The sequence below is a fragment of the Lampetra fluviatilis genome, chromosome 51 (assembly GCF_964198595.1).
Source record: "Lampetra fluviatilis chromosome 51, kcLamFluv1.1, whole genome shotgun sequence".
In the NCBI taxonomy this organism is placed as follows: Eukaryota; Metazoa; Chordata; class Hyperoartia; order Petromyzontiformes; family Petromyzontidae; genus Lampetra; species Lampetra fluviatilis.
Window position 1 is genome coordinate 6,960,087 of NC_136325.1, and position 19,077 is coordinate 6,979,163.

The 19,077-nt window shown below is 51.3% G+C and overlaps 1 protein-coding gene across 3 annotated transcripts in view; it reads right to left on the reverse strand.

Moving 5' to 3' along the window:
• The window catches only part of LOC144948900 (calpain-5-like), a 44,737-nt gene that overhangs the window by 17,845 nt on the left and 7,815 nt on the right, over nt 1–19,077 (reverse strand). For all 3 annotated transcript variants that reach the window (XM_078878611.1, XM_078878612.1, XM_078878610.1), the window contains 4 exons: nt 6,778–6,909; nt 3,762–3,970; nt 1,350–1,542; nt 370–557 (listed from right to left, as the gene is read on the reverse strand). In XM_078878611.1, coding sequence (XP_078734737.1) covers nt 370–557; nt 1,350–1,542; nt 3,762–3,970; nt 6,778–6,909 — 722 coding nt within the window. The remainder of the gene's footprint in view (nt 1–369; nt 558–1,349; nt 1,543–3,761; nt 3,971–6,777; nt 6,910–19,077) is intronic.

Here is a 19,077-nt window from a genome sequence, read left to right on the forward strand (position 1 = left end):
CCTACCCGATACCTGGCTACCCGACTGGGTACGGGTACCCGTTTGCGACCCTGGTGTGGCCGGGTACGGGTACGGGTAGGCCGTGAGTCACTGGTGAGTCACCGTTTGTCACTCATTTCCCAACGTCTTGTCTCTTCTCACAATTCAAGTTCCTAGAATCAACCCACCCGCGCCTGCAACATGGCTTCATCCCAGAGGTCGCAATCAGGTACCCGATTCCCGGGTACGGGTAAGGAATCAAAACCCGTTTGCGACCTCTGCAACAAGCTCACTCCAATCGCCTGTCGTCATCGTGCCAGCGGCCATTAATCAGCCCGCACGTGGCCGCACGCGCCCGCCCCAGACGACGACGACGACGACGACGCTCACGTGTCGCTCCACGACCCGTTCCACTCGCGGTGGCCCCAGGGGTTGCGCATGCGCAGCAGGTACTGCTTGTGGCTGCCGTCGCCGCCGTCCCTCGGCGCGAGCTGCACCTTGCGCACTGACGTCACGGAGTAGGAGTGGCCCTGCACCAGGCCGCTCGCCAGCCGGCGATTCAGCTCCTCCGCGGTGGCCTGCCGGGGGGCGGGGCATGGGGGGGGGGCATGGTGGGGGGGGCATGGTGGGGGGGCATGGTGGGGGGGGGGAATGGTGGGAGGGGCATGGTGGGGGGGGGGCATGGTGGGGGGGGGGCATGGTGGGGGGGGGCATGGTGGGGGAGAGGGGCATGGTGGGGGGGGCATGGGGGGGGCATGGTGGGGGGGGGCATGGTGGGGGGGGCATGGTGGGGGGGGGCATGGTGGGGGGGGCATGGTGGGGGGGGCATGGTGGGGGGGAGGGGGGCATGGTGGGGGGGGGGAACGGCGGCAGGTGGGGTCGAAGCGAGCACGTGGACTCGCATGGGTACGTGTGTGTGTCTGTACGTGTGTATGTGTACGTGGGTGTACGTGAGTGTGTAGTTGTGTATCTGTACGAGTGTATTTTTACGTGTGTGTACGTGTGTGCGTATGTGTGTGTGTATCTACGTGTGTACGTGTGTGCGTATGTGTGTGTATCTACGTGTGTACGTGTGTGCGTAAGTGTGTGTATCTGTACGTGTGTGTACGTGAGTGTATGTGTGTCGAACTTTTTTCGCACCGCTCATAGCCAACCGTTGCTAATTGGAGATTCCCCGCTATGGACAAACAGACAGACGGACGAACAGACAGACGGACAAGAAGTTCGTACGGACAGACAGACGGAGCCGCCGGCCTTAACGCTTCCCATCTAACGGCTGAAATTCCTGACTAATTTCCCGGTGGAGTTGATGGGTGAGCTGGGGGGAGGGTGTCAATGGGCAGAGTGGGGCAGCAGCAGCAGCAGCGTACGCGGATGGAGCAGCTGATGAGGCCCCCGCGCGAGTGCGCCTTGAGCAGGCGGCTGAAGAGGTGGAACTTGCGGATGGCGTCGCGGGCGAGGGCGGTGTCGGTGAGGTCGAGGGGCTCCGACACCCCGCCCGAGAGGTCCACCAACGCCGCTGCAGTGCTGCCCCCATCCATCGCCTCGTACGAGCCGCACAGCCTGGAGACGGTGGGGGGGGTGGAGGAGACGGTGGGGGGGGGGGGTGGAGAGGGGGGGAAGGAGGAGGTGGAGGGGGGGAGGACGGTGGGGGGGGGAGACGGTGGGGGGGGGTGGAGGGGGGAAGGAGGAGGAGGAGGGGGGGCAGAGAAGGGGGAGGAAGAGGGGGGGGGAGACGGTGGGGGGGTGGAGGGGGGGAAGGAGGAGGAGGGGGGGGGCAGAGAAGGGGGAGGAAGAGGGGGGGGAGACGGTGGGGGGGGGGTGGAGGGGGGAAGGAGGAGGAGGAGGGGGGGCAGAGAAGGGGGAGGAAGAGGGGGGGGGAGACGGTGGGGGGGTGGAGGGGGGGAAGGAGGAGGAGGGGGGATGGTGAGGAGGGGGGGCAGAGAAGGGGGAGGAGGAGTGGGGGAAGGAGGGGGGGGGGTGGAGGAGGGGGGAAGTAGGTGGATGGAGAGAGAAGGTGGAGGAGGAGGGGGGGTGGTGGAGTAGGGGGGGTGGAGGAGGAGGGGGGACGGTGAGGAGGAGGGGGGGGCAGAGAAGCGGGAGGAGGGGGGGGGAGGAGGGGTGGAGGAGGAGGGGGAGAAGGGGGAGGAGGGGGGTGGAGGAGGAGAAGGACAAGAGGAGGTGCAGGGGATGAGAAGGTGAAGGAGGGAGGGGGGAGTGGGAGGAGGAGGGGGGAGGACGGCGAGGAGGTGGAGGGGGGGCAGAGAAGGGGGAGGGGATGGAGGAGAAGGGCGAGGAGGAGGCGGGGGGGGGGAGAAAGTGGAGGGGGACAGGGGGAGGATGAGGGGAGAGGCGGTGTATGGGGTAAAAGAGGATGATGATGAGACAGCTCTCAACACAAACCCAGGCGGTTGGCACCTTGCGGCTCTTCAGGGACTACTGCTTCGTGACGTCATTCATTCACTACCCACACGCCGTCCACGTATTCACCACAATGCATTGCGGCTCGTGAACTATGGAGTTTGTTTCGTGCCGAAATTAGAAAGTAAAATGTCTCTCCTTGTTACTTTGGATGCCGACCCACGTGCTAATCCAACACGACCCAGATGTCGTCCTTTTCACATTCCAAGCCACCGGCACGCAGTGCTGGATATACAAACAACCACGGTGCCCTATTCATCTTCCAGGCTGTCACGTTAGATACGCCAAAAATGTAAAATAATAATAGTCTGAAATGCGCGGTGGGCGCACGCTCATTGAGTTATAGAGGGGCGATGCCAGCATCTGAGAGCAGTGGCACTTGGTCTACCATCACCAGCAGCAGCAGCAGAAGCATCATCAGCAGCATCGTAATCACTCGCAGAAGCATCATCAGCAACACCATCATCGTTCGCAGCATAATCATCATCAGCAGCAGCATTATCATCAGTAGCAGCAACATCATTATCAGCATCATCATTAGCAGCAGCAGCAGGAGCAGCATCATTCGCAGCAGCATCATTGGCATCAGCAGCAGCAAGATTAGCAGAAACGGAATCAGCAGTATTATCAGCAGGATCATCATGAGCAAACAACGTAATCAGCATCAGGAGCAGCGAGCTCCGTGAGCATCATCAGCGACGTCACCAATGCGGAGTCGTTGAGTAAACGTCGCAAGAGCTGAACGGAGGTCAGGGCCACGAAGGCCACCGACGTCTTTGGGAAAGGACGCGGCTCACTTAGAGAGACGCAGAGGCAGAGAGAGACGGAGAGAAGGGGGACCGGGAGAAAAATCCACGCGACCATAGAGAGAGAGACACGCAAAACTGCAAATATACAGCAGCAGGCGTCAGGGGACGGGATCGAACCCACGACCTCCTGTATACCAGACGAGGTAGTTAACATCTCCTAGCCACCGTGATGACGACGATGAGAGAGAGACGCAAACTCCAAATAAACAACAACAAGCATCGTCAGGGTCGGGATCGAACGCACGACCACCTGTATACCAGGCGAGGCAGTTAACATCTAGCCACAGTGATGACGATGAGAGAGAGACGCAGACTCCAAATATACAGCAACAGGCGTCAGGGGTCGTGATCTAACCCACGAACTCCTGTCTACCAGGCGAGGTAGTTAACATCTCCTAGCCACCGTGATGACGACGATGAGAGAGAGACGCAAACTCCAAATAAACAACAACAAGCATCGTCAGGGTCGGGATCGAACCCACGACCACCTGTCTACCAGGCGAGGCAGTCAACATCTCCCGGCCACCGCGGCTGGCCACCGACGCAACGCACTTGGCGTAGGCCTTCTCCAGCAGGGCGCTCCAGAACTCGGAAGGCTCGCTCGAGCTGCAGTAGAGCAGCTTCCCGTCAGAGGTGGGCAGCCGGTCGTCAACCACCACGTCCAGCCACTGGCCGAAGCGCCAGAAGCAGAAGTGGAAGATCCCCGGGTGCGGATTGGGCCCCCCGCTGCCCCAGCACTGGCTGAAGGGGTCTGGGATCACCTGGAGGGGGTGGGAGGAGGGGGGGGATTTCAGCCAGGTGTGTCGAGGTCTGTCGACAGATTCCGGAATAAGTATCACCCGTAACAAGTAAACCCGTAAAAACAAAGTTTTTCACTATAAATCCTTTATATGCGTGGCGGCTAGAGTCTTCTCGTCCTCTGGCTTGAGATGGCTGCCACCTATGGGTCAGATGATTGTCTGCCACCATTAAGCAATTGGTAATTAAATATTTAATTTGTTTTCCCTAAACAGTGTAAAATTTTGGAATTTTTTTTCACGAAAATTAATTGTCACGCACAACGAGTCTGTGTGGAAAATGTCAGCTTGATTGGATCACGGGAAGTGGGATAAAAAACGAGCGAAAGATTTGCACGGTCCTAAGCAAGCAAGCGAACTTAATATAAAGAATTTTAAAATATATTCGCCTGTGGAGGACGTGGGGATCGATTCCGCGACCTTTGGCATGGGAAGCGAGGGCGCTACCAACTGCGCTACTCCGCCACGGCCTGTGGAGGGGTTACGCTCTGGGCTCTTACACTGTGACGTTCAGCCAAAGCCATGAATGAGTTCTATTTGAATATATGTAAAATAAAAAAAATTTGCCTAAAAAGTGTAAAATTTTGGGAATTTTTTTTCAGGAACATGAATTGTCACGCACAACGAGTCTGTGTGGAAAATATCAGCTCGATTGGATCACGGGAAGTGGGTTAAAAAACGACCGAAAGATTTGCACGGTCGTAAGCAAGCAAGCAAGCACGCAAGCAAGCGAACTTAATATAAAGGATTTAATAAAGGATTTAATAAAGGATTTAAAAACAAAGTTTTTAAATCATTTATATGCGTGGCGGCTAGAGTCCTCTCGTCCTCTGGCTTGAGATGGCTGCCACCTATGGGTCAGATGATTGCATTGCACCATTAAGCAATTGGTAATTAAATATAATACGGTCCTAAGCAAGCAAGCAAGCGAACTTAATATAAAGGATTTAAAAATTGTTTCGGCCACAGGCACAACCGCTTACATCGCTTCAGTGGTGGGCACTATTACCTGTAAAATAAAATATACAGTAAAACCTTGGATCGCGAGCATAATTCGTTCTGAAAACGTGTTTGTAATCCAAAGCACTCGTATATCAAAGCACTCGTATATCGGTTGTGATCACGTGACGCTCGACAGACAAAGCGTACACACGTACTGCTCGCATTGCAAGACCTCGCTCGTTTATCAAATTAATATTTATTTAAAATGTTTCCTCGTCTTGCAAAACACTCGCAGACCAAGTTACTCGCAATCCAAGCTTTTACTGTAGTTGAATAGTATATGCCAGTGGATGTTAACCTTTACTGCAGGCCTTGCAGCCCTTTGGTTCTTAATCGTCATTTTTTAAAAATCCGTTATATTAAGTTCACTTGCTTGCTTGCTTGCGCGCTTACGACCGTGCAAATCTTTCGGTCGTTTTTTAACCCACTTCCCGTGATCCAATCGAGCTGACATTTTGCACACAGACTCGTTGTGCGTGACAATTTATTTTCGTGAAAATTTTTTTCCAAAATTTTCCAATTTTTAGGAAAAATAAACATTTCATATTTAATTTAAAATACCAATGTGATAAAAATGAAACTCTTACTAAAGAAAAACAGAAATGAATAATAAAATAAAACCGATGCCACGCATATAAAGGATTTATAGTGAAAAACTTTGTTTTTACGGGTTAATTTTTTGTTCATAATGTTAACAAATACATGGGGGTTGATGAAACAAAGTAAGTTGTTACTTTACGTGCTTGTACTTAATTTGTCTTTTTTTTCTTCTAGATTTGAAGCTTTTGTGACCGCACCTTGATACAGTAAATTTAGCTCTGACGGTCCCACCTGAAGACGGAGACTTGTGTTGCCTCCGACACGTCGTGATTTAATTTAATTATTTTCATTTATTATTATTTTATTTTAATTATTTCTTACCTACGTGACTTTACCGAAAAAACCTAAGAGTATGTGCTTAATTTGTCTTTTTTATGATTTGCCTTCTAAAAATAGTCTGGCCGTGTCCCGCACCCCCAGAAAGGGCATCTGGCAGCCCTCCTGCACCTAGCCTGGCACAGCAGTCAGTCAACCCACGGCGCCCCGGATCTGTCCCTCGACCTGCACCTAGCCTGGCACAGCAGTCAGTCAACCCACGGCACCCCGGGTCTGTCCCACGACTTGCACCTAGCCTGGCACAGCAGTCAGTCAACCCACGGCACCCCGGTTCTGTCCCGCGACCTGCACCTAGCCTGGCACAGCAGTCAGTCAACCCACGGCACCCCGGGTCTGTCCCACGACCTGCACCTAGCCTGGCACAGCAGTCAGTCAACCCACGGCACCCCGGTTCTGTCCCGCGACCTGCACCTAGCCTGGCACAGCAGTCAGTCAACCCACGGCACCCCGGTTCTGTCCTGCGACCTGCACCTAGCCTGGCACAGCAGTCAGTCAACCCACGGCACCCCCGTTCTGTCCCGCGACCTGCACCTAGCCTGGCACAGCAGTCAGTCAACCCACTGCACCCCGGGTCTGTCCCGCGACCTGCACCTAGCCTGGCACAGCAGTCAGTCAACCCACGGCACCCCGGGTCTGTCCCACGACCTGCACCTAGCCTGGCACAGCAGTCAGTCAACCCACTGCACCCCGGGTCTGTCCCGCGACCTGCACCTAGCCTGGCACAGCAGTCAGTCAAACCACGGCACCCCGGGTCAGTCCCTCGACCTCCTCCTGTGTCAAGATGCACCCCCGGGTTAAGAAGAAGAACCACCACCACTGCGTTAGACCCTCACCTTGCTCCAGACGGACGGCCTAGTGGCCAGGCAGGAGCAGGCGGCCACAAACCAGCAGTTTCCCAGCGTGCCTTGGTTCAGGTCGTGAGCGCTGATGCCTCCGATCACCATGCGGGGGAAAGTGCACAGCTCCTGCGGGTGGAATGCAAATCCAAAAAATAACTTACATTGTTACCGGCAAGTCCTCGCTTATCGCGTGGCGGTGTTCATGCTGCAACGCGGAATGCGCCCCGTTATAACGCGAAACGTGTCACGTTATAACGCGGCTTCTGAGCGGTCGACAACGAACTACTTTAATTTTCGATTTAAAGCTTTCGTGACTGCAGGGATTCATCTTCTTAGTTCTTTCGGTAAAGTCACGTAGAAGGGAAATAATAAAATAATAAGAATTAAACATAATAAAATTATTCTCACGACGTTTCGGCCACAACGCTGTCTTTCCGACAGACCTGTTTTTCACCTGAGGACGGCTGCTTGCGTGATAATTACTTTATTATGTTTTAGTTTTACTATTTTATTATTTTCCTTCTACGTGACTTTACAGAAAGAACCAAGAAGACAAACTACTTTCTTGAGCTGCACCCTCCTGCCAGTAGCGAGCCTTCGACACTTTCACGTGCTGGCCTCAGATGTGCACCTAGCCTGGCACCGGCGCCGTGTGTGACGTGACCGCCACGTCGTGGCGAATGTTGCTGCTGTTGTTGCTGTTGTTGTTTATTGTTGTTGTAAACATTCTTGCGCACCCCTCCCCTCCCCCACTCGCCCCCTCCCCCATCCATTCCGAACCATCGTGGGAAAGCAGCCAGCCAAAGCGGAGGGTGCCGTGGCTCTGTTGTCAAGATGTCGTTCGTGGCCAGGCCGCTTCGGAAAAAAAATAATTGAACACTTCAGCGGGGCTTTGCCTGGTAGGATGTGGGATGGTTTAGTGTCGCACATGCATCTGTGGGTTGGGTGATTTGTTGAGCTTTCTTGTAGGCTTTGCGCCTCAATCGTTCGTTGTTGGCAACGTCCTTACCCCGTGCCCCCTCCTGGACCATCTGTGACAAAAGAGCTTTATTGCTCATCGGATTCCTCCTGCAGTGTCAATGCAATATTCCGATTTTGAACTTGGATGCGAACCCGAACAGTTTGCCACTCTTCACCCCACCCTAGCCCCCCCCCGCCCCTCTGCTTATTTATCTATCGCATTCTTAACAACGGTCAGGCGAGCATCTCCATCATACTCTGGAGTGGATGTTTTAGTAAATGTTTTTATTAATTTATTTCTCTCTTCCCATCGCTGCGCCTGCTCTCACTTTCCCATCGCTTTCAAACGCTCACGGCGTTGTGAGGGGGGGGGGGTAGAGTGGGGGGGGGCACACTCGGAACGAGACTTTTGTTTGTCTGGAAGTTTTTGTTTTTAAAAAAGACGTCCTCAAAAGTTGATTCCATGGCCCATGTTGTTTGTTCAAGTCAGAATGTGCGTCGTCATCTGCTGTACACCTGAGCGTGATGCGGCTCTAGAACTATTTTAGTCAAAGACAAAATCAATCAAATGTCTTCTTATTTTTCTTCCAGGATTTCTCTATCGATGATTCCGTGGCCTTAGAATGTATATTTGGAATTTCCCTCTCCCCGTGGTCGCGTGGATTTTTCTCCGGGTCCTCTGGCTTTTCCCTCCACAACATCACGCGTTAATAGTATGTGGCGACTGCTATACATTTCTACACGATAAGCCACTTTGTAGACCTATCATTTGTGGCCAGGTCGCTTATGAAGAAGAGATACATAGCTCAGTGGGCCTTAGCTGGTCAAATTAAAATAAGTATAACCCGTAAAGACAAAGTTTTTCACTTATAATCCTTTATATGCGTGGCGGCTAGAGTCCTCTCGTCCTCTGGCTTGAGATGGCTGCCACCTATGGGTCAGATGATTGCATTGCACCATTAAGCAATTGGTAATTAAATATAATATTTTTGTCCTAAAAAGTGTAAAATTTTGGAAAAAAATGTTCACGAACATTTATTGTTACGCACAACGAGTCTGTGCGGAAAATGTCAGCTCGATTGGATCACGGGAAGTGGGTTAAAAAACGGCCGAAAGATTTGCACGGTCCTAAGCAAGCAAGCGAACTTAATATAAAGGATTTAAAAAGTTTAGTTTTGAGTTTGTTTGGTTACTGCCAGCATGGGTTAAAGCCTCGTCTGTAAAACAAGAGTCGTAGAATCCCACTCCATCTCTCTGGACCTCTGTATTTTACGTGCTCTGAAAAATGGCCATTGCCCGAAACGTCGCCTATTAAAATATGCATTCTTTTAAATGCCACAGTGCTATCGATACAAAGACAAAGATTCACGGTATAGGCTTAACAGATTTGTAGGGGCAAGTGCTGTTAGCGAGCACCTATAAAGGCCGGCACGGCACACGAGGAGGTGGGTGGCCAGCACCACGCCCGGCCGCCTTTGTCTCCCTAGTGGCGATGTTCACACATCGTACCAGGTACTCATTTGCGGCTGAGTCGACCTAGGGGAGGCCCAGGACCGGTTCAGATAATCGTCACTGGTGTTGGCCGTGAGCGGGTATTGAACCCGGGTCGCCAGGTTCGTAGTGCAGCGCGCTAACCGCTACACTACCGCTCACCCGCTATCGATATATACACACAAAGACACAAAGATCCCCCGTGTAGCCTTAACAGACTGTAGGGGCAAGTGCTGTTAGCGAGCACCTATGAAGGCCGCAACGGTACACGAGGGGGTGGGTGGCCATATATATATACACACACACACGCACACACACGCGCGCACACACACACGCGCACACACACGCGCACACACACACACGGACACACACAAAAACGCAAGCCACGGCGGCATGAGAGAGAGATAACATCGTCACCAAATGTGTAAAAGAAACTTTTATCTCAACCTTAGGTAGGCACCCAACGTTGGAGGGCCCCGGGGGGTGGTGTGGACATTCGACAGATTTGGCTCGGATGTTGTGAACGTTGGCACTCGCGAGCACCTTTTGGGCAGATCTCTATGAGCCCTGATCACGCAACTGGCCCTGCCAATGTGCCTGGCCCAGACATCACAAGACCGCAGTGCCACGCTATATCTCAACGGCTGGCTGGCTGGCTGGCTTAGTAAACAAATATTTGTGCACGTTTACATACTGTATAAACACAAATACGTGCGTGTGTGTGTTCAATATTTTAAAAGCAGGCATCATGAAGGGAAAAAAAAAACTAAATATTTCATAAGTTTGTAAACCACAGATTTCCGTCCCAGCCACTTGTGTAAATGTCGACCTGAGCCCGCTTACGCGTGCTGTGTTTGTGAACGGAAGGGGGTCCAGCTTCTGCTGCCTCAAATGCACCCCGCTCCTCAAAGGGTCCCCGGGGTAAACGCGGCTCCGCGAAAATGCAGACCGAGGTCTCTTTGTGGAATGTCAACCTCTGATTTCACCACCTCTCCCATCTACCCACTCACCCATCCACCCACTCACCCATCCACCCACCCACCCATTCACCCACTCACCCATTCACCCACTCACCCATTCACCCACTCACCCATTCACCCACTCACCCATCCACCCACTCACCCATCCACCCACCCACCCATCCACCCACTCACCCATTCACCCACTCACCCATCCACCCACCCACCCACCCTCCCATCCACCCACCCACCCCCCCATCCACCCACCCCCCCATCCACCCACCCACCCCCCCATCCACCCACTCCCCCATCCACCCCCCACCCACCCCCCCATCCACCCCCCATCCACCCACTCACCCACCCACTCACTCACCCACCCACCCACCCACCCCCCCATCCACCCACCCCCTAGAGTTGTTTTTTCTTCTTCAGAATGAAGAAAAATTCTTTCATTTTTTTGTGATCTAATCACTTGGCTGGTATGCAGCAATGCTTCTAAGTTACGGCCACATGTCTCAGCAACTGCTTGTGGAGCACAGTTATTTTTTGCTCCGATTTGTCTCTGCTTTATTGCTGTAACTTTGTTTCGTTTATGTTACTTTCAGTGTATTGGCTACCCAGGCCACATTGACAAATGAGACAGTGTCCTGGTGTCTTGTGCTATTGCCGGGATAAACAAAATAAACTTTAAACTTTCACATATTAAACTTCGACACACATGTTGAGTAGGGAGGTGTGGACCGCCCTTCTTAACATTCTGCTGCCGCCACGACCCTCACCAGGACAAGCGGATTGAGAAACGAACGGGCCTCTTCTTTGTTCTTTGGGTAAAGTCACGTAGAAGTGAAATAATAAAATAATACAAATTCTACTTAATAAAATAATTTTCACGACGTTTCGGCGTCAGACGCTGTCTCCCCGACAGACCTGGTCTTCACCTGAGGACGGCTGCTTGCGTTGTGGCCGAAAGGTCGTGAGAATTATGTTATGTTTTATTTTTATTATTTTATTATTTCCCTTCTACGTGACTTTACCGAAAGAACCAAGATGATGAATCCCTGCAGTCACGAAAGCTTTAAATCGAAACGAACGAACGTTCACCCACTCATCAATTCTCTCAATCATTTAGCCACTCACTCACTCACTATATCATCCGCTCAATCATTCACTCATCCACTCACTCACTCGCTCATTCCCTCCCTCGCTCACTCACTCACCTATTAATTTACTCACCCACTCACTCATTCGCTCACTCACTCACTTATTCGCTCACTCACTCATGCACGTGCTCACTCGCCCCCTCATTAATTTACTCAATCATTTAGCCACTCACTCACTATTTCATCCACTCAACCATTCACTCATCCAGAATCACACTCACTCACTCACTCTCTAATTCATTGACTCGCCCACTCATCCACTCACTCACCCACTCATTCCCTCCCTCGCTCACTCACTCACCTATTCATTTACTCACCCACTCACTCACTCATTCGCTCACTCACTCACTCACTCATTCGCTCACTCACTCACTCATTCGCTCACTCACTCACTCATTCGCTCACTCACTCACTCATTCGCTCACTCACTCATTCACTCACTCACTCACTCATTCACTCACTCACTCATGCACAATCACACTCACTCACTCACTCTCTAATTCATTGACTCGCCCACTCATCCACTCACTCACCCACTCATTCCCTCCCTCGCTCACTCACTCACCTATTCATTTACTCACCCACTCACTCACTCATTCGCTCACTCACTCACTCATTCGCTCGCTCACTCACTCACTCATTCGCTCGCTCACTCACTCACTCATTCGCTCGCTCACTCACTCACTCATTCGCTCGCTCACTCACTCACTCATTCGCTCGCTCACTCACTCACTCATTCGCTCGCTCACTCACTCACTCATTCGCTCGCTCACTCACTCACTCATTCGCTCGCTCACTCACTCACTCATTCGCTCGCTCACTCACTCACTCATTCGCTCGCTCACTCACTCACTCATTCGCTCGCTCACTCACTCACTCATTCGCTCGCTCACTCACTCACTCATTCGCTCGCTCACTCACTCACTCATTCGCTCACTCACTCACTCGCTCATTCGCTCACTCACTCACTCGCTCACTCGCTCACTCACTCATTCGCTCACTCACTCGCTCACTCACTCGCTCACTCACTCATTCGCTCACTCACTCGCTCACTCACTCATTCGCTCACTCACTCACTCACTCATTCGCTCACTCACTCACTCACTCATTCGCTCACTCACTCACTCGCCCACTCATTAATTTACGCACCCACTCACTCGTTGACTCTCTCACCCACTCATTTCCCCCCTCGCTCACGCACTCACTAACCGATCCACTTACCCGCCCACGGACTCATTCACTCATTCTTGGCCTCTTGGCCTTGTTAAACGCAACATTAAAACGTTTAAAACTTGAGTAGCACAATCGGCACACTAACTTGGGGCAACATTACCGAGGTGGCATCGCTTGCCAACGACTTTAGCCGTGGCTGGAGATTGACCTCGGATCTCTTGGTCCTTGACCATGCCATCTTCTCTCCTACGGCCGACGAAGATGCAGAAAGACGACAACCGCGACCTCGCATTCAGGTGGCCAATCCCGGATAAACGAGTCGCGGGGAGCGGAGTGGTGCATCATCATCATCATCATCGCTGCGACGTCTCCTTCGTACTATGAGACCTCCTTTACCAGTGGCAAAATATAGTAGTAGGTTTTTACCCTTTAAACTGATACAAAAACTGACACCTTTATACAAGGCATCATGTTTGCAATAACCACAACACAAGCAGTCAAAATGCAAACAAAAAGAAACAACTCTGATGATGATAATTATATGCACTGTCCTTGAAGTTGATTGGCCAAAAGGCATACGCCTTTTGGCGTCATCTGGTCCAACACCAATGGAGACTTGGCTCTAAGAAAAGCTGTCTCGGGTGTGGACCAATCAACTTCAAGGACAGTGCACATAATTATCATCATCAGAGTTGTTTCTCTTTTTGTTTGCATTTTGACTGCTTGTGTTGTGGTTATTGCAAACATGATGCCTTGTATAAAGGTGCCAGTTTTTGTACCAGTTGAAAGGGTAAAAAACTACTACTATGTCTCCTTCGTATTTGTGGATCGGGGCATGTCGTCGTCACCTGTTGTGCGGGCGGTTCTGGATGACCGCACTCACACGCGAGCTACTGGAGAGTTGTTTTTGCATCCTCCATTTGTGCATCAACAGGTATCCGCAACCTAAGAGTATGAATCCGCTGCCTTGGTTTGTTCAGGGTGGACTATGAGCAGCTTGGTGGAAGAGCAAACCCGAGGGGATCTTCCTGACCCCTGCCCATGAAACGTAACAGCTTAACCCAACAAAGACAACGACCCCCCCCCCCTGCGTATAGCCTTAACAGACTGTTGGGGCAAGTGCTGTTAGCGAGTAGCACCTATGAAGGCCTGAACGGTACACGAGGGGGTGCGTTTAAGTTTTTCAGTTTCATGTATTAGGTGTAGCCCTGTGAGCCATTCGGCTCTTGAATCGGGTGCAACCGCAACAAACAAAAATATGAAACATGAACAAGAAAACATCTTAAAGTGACTATGTGCAAACATAAAATCGAGGAAAAGACCGCAAAATATGCGTGGCCAAGCACCACGCCCGCCCGCCCGCCTTTGTCTCCCCAGTGGCGATGTTTACACACCGCACCAGGTACTCATTCGAGTCTGAGTCGACCTAGGGGGAGGAGGCCCGGGACCCTTTCGGATAATCGCCACCGGTGTTGGCCGTGAGCGGGTTAATCGTACGCGGATCCCAGCCGGGTTCGTCGCGCAGCGCGCTAACCGCTGCACCACCGCTCCCCCCCCGAGTTTTCGCCAGCACGCTCTCACATTGCCCCGGCGTCCCAGCGGTGGAGGCATTCGACCCCGAGCGAAGCACTCGCGCGAAATTGATGGGGCGTGAACTACGATACAAGATCTCGATCGCCGCTATTTATTTTAATGAAAGCCGTTTCAGTCACAACACGACGTTATTCGCTTTGCAAACTATGAGCCATCGATGTTATTGTTATTATGATATTTAAACACGCCAAATTATATTTACATTCACAATCAGCCACTGAAATCAGCAGAATTTAATTTGCATTACCGTAGCGTACGGCTCCAAGCACTGTTTATTTTTGTAAAAATCTCATTAAGTTAAACATCTGTTGCAGAAAAGCAGAGTATAATCACACCATGTGCTTCCACTTTTCAATGCCTCGACGCTACATGTCTGCAGATCAGGTATTGACCCTGAACTTTAAACACGTTGCAAAAAATGCCATGCAATGGACACCACCTTGGCAAAAAGAAACCTGGAAGACCCAAGACCAGGCCCGGATTAAGGTTCTTGTAGGCCCTAGGCATGTTGACTACTGTGGTATCTTCGATATACGGACCTGGTGGCTGGGTGAGTGGATGAGTGAGTCGGTGGGTGAGTGGGTAAGCGAGTGGGTGGGTGGCTGAGTGAGTGGGTGAATGAGTGAGTGAAGGAGTGGCTGGGTGAGTGAGTGGGTGAATGAGTGAGTGAGTGGGTGGCTGGGCGAGTAACTCAATGGGTGGGTGAATGAGTGAGTTAGGGGCTGGGTGAATGAGTGAGTGGCTGGGTGAGTGGGTGAATGAGTGAGTGAAGGAGTGGCTGGGTGAGTGAGTGGGTGAATGAATGATTGAGTGAGTGGGTGGCTGGGCGAGTGACTCAGTGGGTGGGTGAATGAGTGAGTTAGTGGCTGGGTGAATGAGTGAGTAGCTGGGTGAGTGGGTGAATGAGTGAGTGAAGGAGTGGTTGGGTGAGTGAGTGGGTGAATGAGTGATTGAGTGGGTGGCTGGGCGAGTGACTCAGTGGGTGGGTGAATGAGTGAGTGAGTGAGAGGATGGGTGAATGAGTGAGTTGGTGGGTGGCTGAGTGAGTGAGTGGGTGAATGAGTGAGTGGCTGGGTGAGTGGGTGAATGAGTGAGTGAAGGAGTGGCTGGGTGAGTGAGTGGGTGAATGAGTGATTGAGTGGGTGGCTGGGCGAGTGACTCAGTGGGTGGGTGAATGAGTGAGTGAGAGGCTGGGTCAATGAGTGAGTTGGTGGGTGGCTGAGTGAGTGAGTGGGTGAATGAGTGAGTAGGTGAGTGAGTGGGTGAGTGGGTGGCTGGGCGAGTAAGTCAGTGGGTGGGTGGGTGAATGAGTGAGTGAGAGGATGGGTGAATGAGTGAGTTGGTGGGTGGCTGAGTGAGTGAGTGGGTGAATGAATGAGTGGGTGAATGAGTGAGTAGGTGAGTGAGTGGGTGAATGAGTGGGTGAGTGGGTGGCTGGGCGAGTGAGTCAGTGGGTGGGTGAATGAGTAAGTGAGTGGCTGGGTGAATGAGTGAGTGGCTGGGTGAGTGGGTGAGTGAGTAGGCCCCTAGGTGCCTACTGTGGCCTATTGGATACTACGGCCCTAGTAGGTGGGTCAATGGGTGAATGAGTGGTTGGCTGGGTGAGTGAGTCAGTGGGTGGATGAATGAGTGAGTGAGTGGCTGGGTGAGTGGGTGAGTGAATGGGTGAATGAGTGAGTGAGTGGCTGGGTGAGTGGGTAGACCCCTAGGCACAGTGCATACTGTGGCCTATTGGATACCTCGGCCCTTCCCAAGACCACATGGGGCAAGACCGTGAAGGAGTTGCTGGCAGCAGCGATCAACGTCTCTCGGGGCGAGGCTCAACAAGTTGCCAAGGACAGGAAGAAGTGGAGGGAAATCATTGCGGCTTTACGTCACATAGGGGCATGAAGAGGATTAACTAACTAACTATCTTTAAGAATCTAAGGCTGCCTTAGCCTGCCTCTGCGAGCCTCTGACCCAAAACACCGCTCCGTAAGGCTCCTTAACAGTCCATTGGTCTGTCGCTGAGACGCACGCCATCTACAATTCAACTTATAATCAACGTTTTTGGGTTTAGATCGCGTTATTTGTAAATGTGTCGTAACCCTCCACCACCCGACACGGCCAATCAGCGAAAAAAGTGTCACGTTGACAAAAGACAAATAGTTCACTGCTTTAGCCCACCGGTGTGTTGAAGCGTGAAACCACAACATTTACAATTTGAGTACTGGGACGTTTCGCTGGTAATTGCATCCAGCATCATCGGGCAATTCGCCAGAATGGACAACGCTTCAACACACCGGTGGGCTAAAGCAGTGAACTATTTGTCTTTTTGTCAACGTGACACTTTTTTTGCTGATTGGCCGTGTCGGGTGGTGGAGGGTTACGACACATTTACAAATAACGCGATCTAAACCCAAAAACGTTGATTATTAATAATATTGGTCGCGAAAGCCTCACACGTGTTACAATTCGACTCCTCTGATTAACACGGTCGGCTGCGTACGGTACGAGAGAGGTTCAACACACGCGCACACGTGCAACCGTGAGAGTGTTAAGTGCCCCGTTCTGACTCTGCGATCTTGACTCGAAACATCCTAACAGCGCTCCGTCAGTTGCTGTCGGTATCTGGCATTTATCGGCGAACCCCTGAGAATTCAACAGGCGCCTTTGACTCGGTGAGCCTTGAGCAGGCACATTCCATCATTAGAGTCACAAAAGTGCCCCTAATCTGGCTCCACAAGCCTCAGGCAATAACAATGGGCCGTGAGACTCATCCTAGAGGTTGCCGCAGTCTGGCTGGAAGAGGCTTGGGGCATGAACCAATTGAAACCGTAAGAATCCTGAAGGTGTCTGAGTCTGGTGCTCTGTAAGCTATTGCATCATTTCGTGCGTGTCTGTGTGCTCGCTAACAGCACTTGCCCCAATAGCCTGTTAAGACTACACGGGCGGATCTTTGGCTTTGCTACATTTGCAATAGGATGCCAACCCAGCACTACGGATCTCACTTCCACCTGGGACCACGTGTGCGCCCCCACCTTGCCCCCCCCCCCACAAAGATCCGCGGATCCAGAATTGGACTCCTCTGCTTGTGTTGCAGTCGAAACGTCGTGAGAATTTTATTGTTTTATATTGTTTATTATTTCCCTTCTACGTGACTTTACCGAAAGAACCAAGAATATGAATCCCTGCAGTCACGAAAGCTTTAAATCAAAATCTTAACTCCTGTTTTATTTCCAGTAAGGATAAAACCTTTTGTTATTTTTTCATATTCAGTGAAGATGTTTTCGCTCAAACAAAAGCAATGGTGGAGTTCATTTCTTTTCAAGGCCTGAATCTCGTGGTGGAAGTTCCACATTCCTATGACGGGGGGCCAGTCGATCCATAGGGAAAGCCACAATTGATTCTCCACGGTGGTAATGATCATCATCACCATCGTCCTCATCATCACCATCATAACAATCATCGTCATTCCATTGTGTCCGAGATACGATTGCATCGAGACGCTTTGTAAATCCTCATTGTTACTGCTGGTAGCAAAAAAAACACGTGTGGTTGCTCAGCCACAAAGAATAGCCTTGATGATGCTACGACGCATCGCAAATGGTTCTTAACCTTTTCCTGCAGTCCTTAAAACCATGTATCATTTTAATAAATACACATGGTTCTAAAAATGTCATTTCTCTGGCCATGTCTCGCACCCCAGAAAGGGCATCTCGCACCCCTAGGGGGTGAGTGCACCACAGGTTAAGCACCACCGATATAAGGCGTCAAATGAATTCCCAGCAACTTTTGTTCGAGGATCCAACCTCTGAACCGGATTCTATTGCTCAGTCTCATGATTATAATACTACAGCACTTCATGTAGCGGATTCATTCATGCCAACAACATCCTACAACGATGCCTATGAGTTATATATGAGGACCAAAACCCCATGTACGCGGTTTGCTACATGCACGGCGCAGCACACACACACGCGCAGACAAAGACAAAGATAAAGATCCCCCGTATAGCCTTAACAGACTGTAGGGGCAAGTGCTGTTACACACCGCACCAGGTACTTATTACAGTCTGAGTCGACCTAGGGGAGGCCCAGGACAGGTTCAGATAATCGTCACAGGTGTTGGCCGTGAGCGGGAATCGAACACGCACACACATGGGCACACACACGCACACACACACGCACACACACGCACGCATACACACGCGCACACACACATGCACACACGCGCACCAAGCAAATGAAAACCATCACCACTACGACTACCAAGAAAAATCAGAATGACTAAACAAATAGAGAAATGGCACCAAAAACAAAAAAAAATCACAAACAACAACAAACAACGAAAAGTTATCAAAATAAATAAATTCGTCCATTAGCCGGGGTTGTGACCCGTTAAGAGAATGTCGTCGTGTTTCGCACACTCCGATTAACACGGTTGGCTACGTACGGTGCGAAAGAAGTTCAACGTACATAACACAACGTTATTGGACAGGTGCCCTCTATGAACACGAGTCGGGCTCGTTCGGTGCGACGATGCTTCGTTGACCCTGGAGTTGTCAAGAGGTCACGAACAAACTTCTCCTGGCGAGAGACCAAAACGGCGCAGATGACCTCTCTGCCTTGGGTCTACAACCCTGAAGATCATCGGCCACGACCCCTGAACCACATTCGTCCACGCACAAAGCATGGCACCAGCAGTTGCGCGTCTACTTGATGATTGTAATGATGGTGGTGATGATGATGGTGATAATCATGATGCACCGATTGAGAAATTAAACTCTCTCCAGTCGTACGTATGTTGAACTTCTTTCGCGCCGTACATAGCTAACCGTGCTAATCGGAGGTGCAGACTCAGAGCTCCATAGGGTCACATAGAGACCCATAGACTCACACGGAGACCCATAGACTCACACAGAGATTTATAGATTGGCAACGAGACCCATAGACTCACATCCAAAACCCAGAGCCTCA